Raw genomic sequence first — 9,743 nt, 5'->3', positions numbered from 1 at the left:
AATCGAGTAAATTAAAAAAGTGCAAAACTTTCGCTTTGCTGATGTGAAAATGAAAATTAAAAGGCAAAAGTTTTGCGTGAAATAGCGAAAAAGCAACAACAGTTAATCGCTAAAAAAGCTGCTGAAAACAATTTGCCCGATTGCTGTGGGAGTTCGTTGCAGCGGTGGTACATTCCTATGTACATAGGTCCGGCAGTGAAACTTTATACGCAGCAATGAGACCTTAGCAAGGATTTTGTTTCACATTTTTCTTCTGGCCATGCCACTTACACTCTTCAGCTGTCACTTTGTTGCCTCTAATGGCAGCCGAACTAAACCACTTGTTAAGCGGAAAAGTGTCAGCACGCGGTCAACTTCATTTGGTTACTTTTTGCATTAGAATGCCCAGTTTTGTTCCCACACCATTGCCATATTGTTGCTACGACACGAAACAATTTGTATTAAATTGGCAAATTAATTTACTTAGTTAAAATTTTAGTTTCGATAACTACACATTTTTTCGATGTTTCGATGGTGCATGGTTTCAGTTAGAATTATGCGACTATCCTTGATGCATGTGAAACCAAATCTAATCCTCCCGACGGAAGATAATGACCAGCGCTCCTGGCTCTGTCACAATGTCAAAACGGGTCTAAACGATTTCATTGCCAGGGTGGCCAAGAAAGGATATTTGTCTCATCGACTTTGCAAGGGCCCGAAACCCGATAGTCTGCCCCCATGAGACTCCGGCGTAAAAGGACACATCTGGCGTATCAAAAAACAAGATACTGTGTTGCGTTAGGCGGAAAGTAATCCTCTCAGCTATTTAGACGTACGTAGATTCCAAGGACCAACCAGCGACTAGTCATTACCTTCTTGCAGCCAAGATGCAAATAGCCGCAACCCCAACAGACAGCGAGCATCTTCTGCAACGAAATAAGATGCCGCCTGCAGGATTGGCAAATGGCGCTCAAGAGGAGAGCGACACGTATTTTCGGCAATAAAAACGACCAAAAATTTGACCAGAAAGTTAGGCGACTTACGGAAAAAACAACGGCGATGACCTAGTGACCGATGTGGAAACACTTTACCCTGTCTAGTGTTAACAGAACTGAAACCGGTGGATAGCATGTACCCGTACCCACTTCGAAGACGACATAATCACTGTCCCACCATAAATGGAGCTACAAAAAGCTATCTCGCTCCCAGCTGAACTACTAAGTAACGGCGGCGGGGATTTGATAGGGTGCATACATCAACTCTTAAAGTCTTTCCCTCTTGATGTAATGTGGAACGATTTTCCGTCATCCCTTGTCAAATTTGGTTTGGAGACAAACCGGTTTCGGCGTTGTGCCATCTTCAGTGTCATTTTGTCTTCAAACCAAATTTGACAAGGGATGACGGAAAATCGTTCCACATTACATCACACTCCTACCCTGTCGGAAACACCAACAACGAAAATGAGAATCTTTCCCTCTTCTTCAAACAGCCTCAAATTTCAAATTTCTCTATTTCGTTTCAAAACTTATTCTACTCACACTCACCTCTGCCGCTGCGTCCCACGAACCTTAGATCATTGAATTTCGCCACTTGATTCTTCATAACAGCCGTACAATTCCGCAATTCAGCGCAGTAGTTCTCGTCATTGCCAGCGCGTACCGTCACCATAGTGCCATCCATAATATCACCCAACGACACGACCTTGAAGGCGACTGGCAGAGTCTTATTCGAACGCCAATGTGGCGGCAGTACGGTGCAAACGAAGAGCGGACTACTGGTACGTATCAGCTCACCAGGATGTTCTGTCAGAAAATCGCCTAATGTCCGTTCCGCCAATATGTCGGAGGTCATTTTTGTGTAGGCTTCATTCAGCAATTGAGCTGCTGTTGGCGGTGTATTTTGTTCATTAGAATTGTTGTTGCCATTCGTTGCGCTATTATTACTGCCGCCATTATTATTTGAACTGGAATTATTTGTATTGTTGTTGGTATTTTGAGTCGCGCCCGCATTGTTGGCAGCGACGCTGTTGGTCGTTGTGGTGAGATGCATTTTGTAGTGGTTGTAGCCGTGGGCGACTTGTTTAAGGCGGACAATGTTTGCGAATTTTTCTTTGCACTACGGTAGCAATGAAAATATGAAGTATAAAAGTATGTGGCGGGGTTTTCCAAGTTAAATTTTTCACACAGTGTTTACCAGACTACTGGTGCTAGTATCTGAAAAAGAGTAGCGGAAATTATTTTTAATATGATGGCACTGGAATGTGGAAGTTATAAAGGTAGATAACAAAAATAGTAAACTACTAGCTGGCTTATTTTTCAAAAGGATATTTAAGACAAAGATTTGCCTTCACAAACGAATTCTACTTCGAGTGTCTTCCCGTTCCCCAAAGGCAGTATAAATAAGGTTTTTTGGTCTGGAGGTCTCACAAGTAATGGCCAGCACTCCATACACTCCATTCTCAAGCTCTTCCCTTCTTCCTAATATGTATGTATGTATATAGCAGTCCTAGTTCGGTTGCTTCAATACTTTTAAATCCTTCAACCAGGAGTCCTTTTTCTAGCTAGGCTCTTAATGAATATTTGGGTGGAGGAACATATTCAAATTTTCTTAGGTTGAGGTTTCACAATGTCTAATATCAGGGACGTGAACCGGATGAAAAATTTGGTCGGTTCGGTTCAACGGTTCGAAAAACAAAAAAATTAGGCGCAAATTTAAGTGTCAAGTGTCAAGTGCAAGAACGCGCAAGGTTAAGGGTCAAGTGGGATGGGCTGCCTTTACATTTGATATTGTCACATGGTAAAAAACATCGTAAGTATTACCATGTTTAACAAAATGAAGAAAAAGTGGGTACTTTTATCTATTGAAAATTAGTTGCAACGAACCTTCAAACCTTTACAGAAAGTGGTTCGGTTCGGATCAAACATTTGTGGAAAATTTTGGTTCGGTTAATGGTTCAGTTAATTAATAGAAAAAAGCGGTTTTCCGGTTCAAAATCGGTTCGGCTCAAAACCGGTTCACGTCCCTGTCTAATATTATTTGATGTTTTTGTCCATGTGTAAATTTGAGTTGTTTTCGTTGAAGTACGAAACGTGTGCACCTGAATTGCTGTTAAATGCTTGTTTGACCTTCTCCTTTAATTTTAAGAAAAGAACCCGAAGAAGGACTCAGTTACCCAACTATGCCTCATATTTAGTCTTTCTTCTCTTATTCCTCTACATCTGTATTCATGCAACATCAATCGGATTCCACTTTAGTCAGATAAATGAATTTCGAAATTTCGACCAAAGTTAATATCGTTGACCTTATAATACAAGTCTACCTCGACTTTGTCTGAAATTAAGGAATCACCGTCATATATGCAGCAAGCTATAGGATATTTTAAACTGAGCTGAACTGTCCAGGAATGGAATGTATTGCAATTTTATTGGCCTAGAAAAATACGAAACGATTTTACAAGCTTTTAGGCAGAAAAAGAGAATGTAACTCATCCGTTCTCAACACTTCTTCTTTTTTGGCGATGTAAATGCCTACAATATATTCTACAATCTCAGTCTGGCGAAGGCCGGGCAGCTGCAGAAAATATGCAGATGTCAGTGCTGCATCGACGGGTCTAAAAAGATCCTTTATGATCCTTTATGTGCGTTTATGATTGTGCCCATTACTTTTGGATCAAAATTTAGCTCCTGTCGAATTAGACACTCCCTAGAGCCGTAGTTCGCTAATTTAACAGTCAATTCGTCGATAAGAACACCACAGCCGCGGTACCAATTTCCACCCAAGCTTGTGCCATTTGGCATTGGAGTTTGTAGCCGTTTTCAAGGCTTTTAGAGCTGCTGGCTGTTTACGTCGTCGCAATTTTTATATCCAGTGTGCTGCTTTAAGTATAGCAATGGCTTACTATAAAAATACAGTCACCATTATACCAAAAGTAGCATACCATATGAAATATGTTATGAAGTGTATATGGAGACATTCCTGGAAGCCCAACGAAGAGGAAAGTGTCAAGAAGGCTACAGTCGCCAATTGGAAAGTGCTAGAGTCTCTCGCCGAAACTAGTTCATTGGCTTTATGAAACTATAATTAAGCCAATGGTATTATATAGGGTAAGCAGCTGGAAGGAGTGCAAGGAGCTGCCTTGATTGGGATCAGTGGGGCACTTCGAACCAATCCTACTCTGGCGCTTATTGCTATGTCAAATGTTAAATGATATGTTCATAGATTTAGGAAGCAGGGCTGGCGATTTGCGAAGCTTCGAGTTCCACCGACTCGAACAGAACACCGCATGCCGCTTGTGGGTGCGAAGGGATCTTTCACCACCCACATTCCAGCGAGAGAGGACTGAGAGGGGTTTAGCATATGGAATCGGGGCCCTGTCAACATATATTTGGACGAAGCGAACCTTGACGGTAAGGTAGAAAGAACTATCTTTTGCGAAGAACTCTCCATCAAACTGAAATTCAATCACCGGATCGCTGCACCGCAGGAGGCTTCAGATTGGTTGTTCTCTAGTGTAGCACCTTTTAAAGAGCCGAATATCTATTCCGACAGCCAAGCAGGTATTAAGGATTTTGGCTCTTCGATGGTTCGTTCGAAAATGGTGAGGAATTGTTTGACTTCCTTATCTACCGTATCGGAAATAACTACGGTTAGAGAAAGTCTTGGAAAGATCGGCGTTTAGTCAGCTCAGCGTGCGCTGGGCAAATACCTTAGAATGCAAGGTGCCAAAATCCTTGTGGCCACGTGTAGACCGGAATCGGTCCAGGGAGCTCTTGCGACTAAGCAACTTCCACCACTTGCTATTGCTGGGCGTTCTATCTGGTCATTGCGTTATAAATAGACATGCAGTAAGGCTGAATAACATCGATGAGCCTTACTGCACGAGCTGCTTGAATATCAGTCGCTTGGGGAGCTTCGTGGTGAGCACGTAGCATTTTTCATCTAAGAAGCCTTAGCTGCCTTCATCCTTTTCATTCCCCCCCTGTTTCTGCCCTTCTCCTCATCCTTCCACATTTTCTGAGACTCCTGGTATCGATTTTTCATTTGGACCCAAAAACCAAGGTTATCGCTCTAAAACCCTGCTAAAGAACTGTCTGTGTGCCTGACAGGGCGATCGTCGTGCCACAATTTAAAGAAAACTCTGTTGACTTTACATCCTCGTTACGTCCTCTTCAATCGTCACGTCAAGAAGCGCATTCAGTGCTTTACTAAATACAGTCGAATGAAGAGTTGATTAGACGTGAGTGAGAATAATTTTTTACTCGTTCACAAATAGAAGGACCAGCTGCAGAAGAACCTGCCTATACTTGGTGTTAAGAATTAAAGAAACGCGTCGAAAACGAGAATGGCTCTTAAACCTTCTACATTCATACGAACATTCAATAGTGTTTACTTCAATAGTGTTACAACATAATAGCGGTAATTTTTGCCTACTTAGCTCAATGTTTGTATTTTTTTAAACTATGATATTATTGAAGTAAACGAGCGATATGTACCTATAATTGTAAAATATATTTAAGTATTGATATTTAGTTGAAACAAAAAATGCCAGAATTCTGAAAACCATCTAGTAAGAGTAGCTTTTCATGTGTCCATGTGTGTGTGAGGTAATCACGGTCTTGTTAAATATTCAAAATGAAGCCATTCTTATGCAAAAAAAATGCTATACTCCCTCTTCCAGCAAAGTATTGACAATGGGAAAAAAACACAGAGAAATGTATGCATGTAGGTGCACGCCAGTATATAAATGCCGGAACATTCGCATATTACTCCAATTATTTGTGTAGCCGCGGCCAAAGAACCACAACCATTGTTCGCACATTTTTTTCTTTCCCGCTCGCTACTTTTTCCAGACCTTTTCTCGAACAAGGACATGTATGTAAATACACGTATACCACTTAAAATCGTATAAGAATGGATGTATGTATGTGTGAATATGTGTATGTTTGTAGTCTGGTATGCGGTTGCTGAGCCACCAAACTGGCCATGTTAAATGCTTTTATGGATGGAATCACAACATGACGATGGCCTTGTTTAACATGACGATTTTCATGCACGCACCCAGCTCCCATTTGTGAGAGTACATTTTCCTCAGGAAGCTGCTCGCTCATATGCCTGCCATTCGCTGCTAGATGAATACAGCGTAGGGCAGAGTGAATCAAGGGAAATATACGAGAATATAAAAAATAAAAGAGTGCACATGAAAGTGGCACAAAGCGTTGGACACAAATTTTAAACGCGCAGACAACGTTGTATGTACATAGACTGGCTTCGCTCAGAGGCCACGGCGGAAAGGTGAGCGCTGTGCGGCAACCGATAAAATTACTTAAAAATGCCGCAGCTGTTGGTTGACTTCTGGCCAAAAACGTAAGGGTTTTTGGCGGGTGATGGCATGGCATGAAGCAGCAGGCGACGATGTTGGCAGTCCAGCACAGTTCAGACTGTCATCGGCGGACTCGCGTTTTGTTGCGCTTTTTCTCGCTGACAGTTTTTTTTCGCCCTTTCTGCTTGCCACTGCTACTGCCATTTTTTTTCTCGTTGCACAGTGTTAACACAGTCTGCTTTTGTTCTTCATGTTCGTCTTGTTCCCGCCACTGTTTACTACCGGAGTTTTCACATAAATGGCTTTACTGAACAGCAGTTCAAAAAAAAACCGCCATAGTCATGCGCTTTCTCACATACACATTCACATTTACACTCACACTCGCCGAAACAATTTTGCATACACATATGAGTTCGTGCAACATGCCACAAGATATTAAACACCATACTTTTCGTGTGTCCACTCTTTTCACTGTCCGTGCGATGTTGTCCGCCGCTATGATTTTCCGCGCATCACAGGGTGTTGGTAATGTTTTATTGTTCGACAACTCCGACGGCGAAGCATTTAATGGTCTGGCCACATGGCAGCAGTGGTGTCAGTAACACCAACTGATATCCGTTCGGATTAGCGCGCCCATTTTTTCTGTCCGCGGTTTGTCACCTTGCTGCTGGCAGCGATTAGTGCGGCAGACGGTAGCCATTTCGTTGCTTTTTGTTTTTGCTTCTTTGTAAATCAAAATTCATGGTTTCCTGACTTCCTTCCATGTCTGCGGTCGATGTATGAATCGATTTGGTGGCTTTCAGACTACATCGCAATTTGCGTTATCGTTCGGACGCTTTTCTTTACAAAAATAATTTTTGGGAGCCAACGATGTATTTTCATTTTAATTGCTTGACTTTTGGTGTTTTTATGTACATTAAAAATAATTGCAAATATCGACACAAATGAGTTTGATATAATAACCAGGGCTGCGGAGCGAAGGTTTTTTTCTTCGCTCCGCTCAAGCTCCGCTCCGGTATTTTATTTCGCTCAGAGCTCCACTCTGGCTCCACTCCCGCTCCCAATAAAAAAAACTTTATTTATTTATTTATTTATATATCGAGCCGAAAACGTCAAACAAATTTTGGCGACATTTTTTTGAAAATTATCTTTTTCATGCAGAAATGCAACTAGATGCTCTGGGAACACTTCTGCATCCAAAAGAAAATTAAAAAGTTGCCAAGTTAATTAAATTGGGAAATTTATTTAACACAGTCGTTTTCAGTGACAAAAACTTTATAATTTTAATAAATTTATTAACTGATTTTTTTTGTTCAATATTTACTGAGCTTGAGGATCTTATCATTGAAAATTATTGTGGAAAAACAGCAATAAAAATATTTTAAAATAAATCATTACAAGGCCAGAAAATAGTTTCAAAATATTGAAAATTTTTCTTTAAGGAGCTGAGGAGCAAATGACAGCCCAAAAGGACAAACAATTCTGAAGTGAACCTGGCTAGGCATAAACTCCCGCGGCCAAACCGAATATTGAAGACAAGAAGCTATTGCATCTGAAGGGATCAATACTGAATAATATACCATGGGCTACTTCAGCGTAATGAGACCACCACCGGGGAACGTTAACAGCCATAATCGTAGCTATTTAGCCGAACATTGGAGTTAAAACCAGTAAGATGAAATACATGACAAAGTGATAAATTTTCTATTTCTTCTCTTTGCTCTTTCTCGCATTTTCGGCTCTCATCAAGAACTATCTCCTCGCTGCCTTTCGCTTCTCTTTGCCGAAGTGGAAAATTTCAAAGCCGACGCGCCTAAGCACATACTATAAGCAGCGTACTACCAGTAAGAAAAAAATATATATAAAAATTCTAACGTCCTTCAAAAGGAAAACATATCCTCGGATAATATGTAAAATTATTTTTTAGTTGTTACTCCCTCTCAAAACTCTTATGGCTTCATTCATAAAAAATAAAATAGATTTGAAGAGCGCACATAGGAGTATAGACTTCTCCATTTATGCAGCTGGATACATTAAATTTCGCACTATTTTCACTCATTATCAACACTAAGTTTACAGTAAAATGAACAAAGATCGGGTCACTATAACCTATTTATTGCCTCCATACAGGTGATTGTTCAGATATGGGGTTTTCCTAAGCTATTTTATAAATAATAATAAAAAGTCTACTGAGAAAATCGTCAAAATCTATGCTGTATAATGATTGTTCAGATACCAGTTTTTGCGATATATTTCCTTTATGTAGGAAGCTAAACCTATTAAATTGTGTTACGGGTTTACATACCGATCACATAGCAGTGGAAATCACTTAGATTGGTGCTATATAAAGTATATCTTCTATACCGCTGATCGTTAAGATGCGATCTCTTATATATGTAACTCCTCTATCGATGTATGCTGTGAATATATAAATTTTTTCCAAAAGCAGTAATCTGTTAAAGTAAAATTTTCAGATGTTCATGAAAGGTATGAAGCCTTCGGCATAGCGCTGCTCCTACATATTACTTTATAAATTAGCAATTTCATCAAATTTTTCAAACACCTATTAGTTTCATACCCATATTGCAATATTTAATTTATCCTATCAATTAAATCAAATTAAAATTTTCAAACAGGTGGCAACCTTACACAAAAAAATGTTCCACTGAAACCCTTCTTAAACGTCTTTCTTTTGACAACCATATAGCAATATTTATTTTATCTTATCAATTTACTTAAACTGCAATTTTCAAACACGTGGCAACTCTATAATTATTTTCTTTTCCTATATTTTAAGTTAGACCTTAAGCAATGCATCGGTGAAAACTGGCTTCTGTTGCTCTAATAAATTATTATTTTTATATGTAGATCGCTTTGACTGCTGATACACAGCAACAGTTTACTGATTAAAGCCCTGCGCCAGTTACCTTAATTCTAAAGCGTGAGCTTAACAAATGTGGCTTTGATTTTTTGCTTTAAGAAAAGTTTTCCTCCTGGAAAGATGTATGCACTTTATTTTGTGATTAATTTAAAACCCCAATAACAACAACTGTTGGCAATCAACAATAACTTAAAGGCTGTAAACGAGACCTGCAACAAATTTACTGCCGCCGCAAGCAATGAACATAGTTGGATTGTGATTTTTCAATTTACGAGCATAAAACAACTGACTTTCATTGTTTGCACGTGTCCACAGCAACGATGTCTACACACTAAATTGGAAGAGTTGCAACTGCATGCCACCCCCACAACCGAGAGCAGGGGACGACTCAAGCGGCGCTAGAAGGCGGCAGGATACGGTGAGCAGCAATCCAGTTGCAATGACAGTCGCAGTACAACATTTTGTTAATCGTTCACTCCACAAGTGAACCGCAGATACGAAGACAGAGAAAGTAACAGCAGCGTATGTATGTACATAAGAGTGCGAACTGATGAGCAAATGAGC

At 40.1% G+C, this 9,743-nt stretch overlaps 1 protein-coding gene across 1 annotated transcript in view; it reads right to left on the bottom strand.

Moving 5' to 3' along the window:
- Positions 1–2,186, bottom strand: part of LOC118734681 (protein lozenge) — a 57,212-nt gene extending 55,026 nt beyond the window's left edge. Inside the window, exon 1 of the mRNA XM_036464388.1 lies at positions 1,524–2,186. Coding sequence (XP_036320281.1) covers positions 1,524–2,028 — 505 coding nt within the window. The 5' untranslated portion in view covers positions 2,029–2,186. The remainder of the gene's footprint in view (positions 1–1,523) is intronic.
- Positions 2,187–9,743: the final 7,557 nt, after the last annotated feature.

Source organism: Rhagoletis pomonella, unplaced genomic scaffold (genome assembly GCF_013731165.1).
Source record: "Rhagoletis pomonella isolate Grant_MI unplaced genomic scaffold, Rhpom_1.0 Rhpom_scaffold_00002, whole genome shotgun sequence".
In the NCBI taxonomy this organism is placed as follows: Eukaryota; Metazoa; Arthropoda; class Insecta; order Diptera; family Tephritidae; genus Rhagoletis; species Rhagoletis pomonella.
This window is presented reverse-complemented; position numbering and strand designations above follow the sequence as displayed.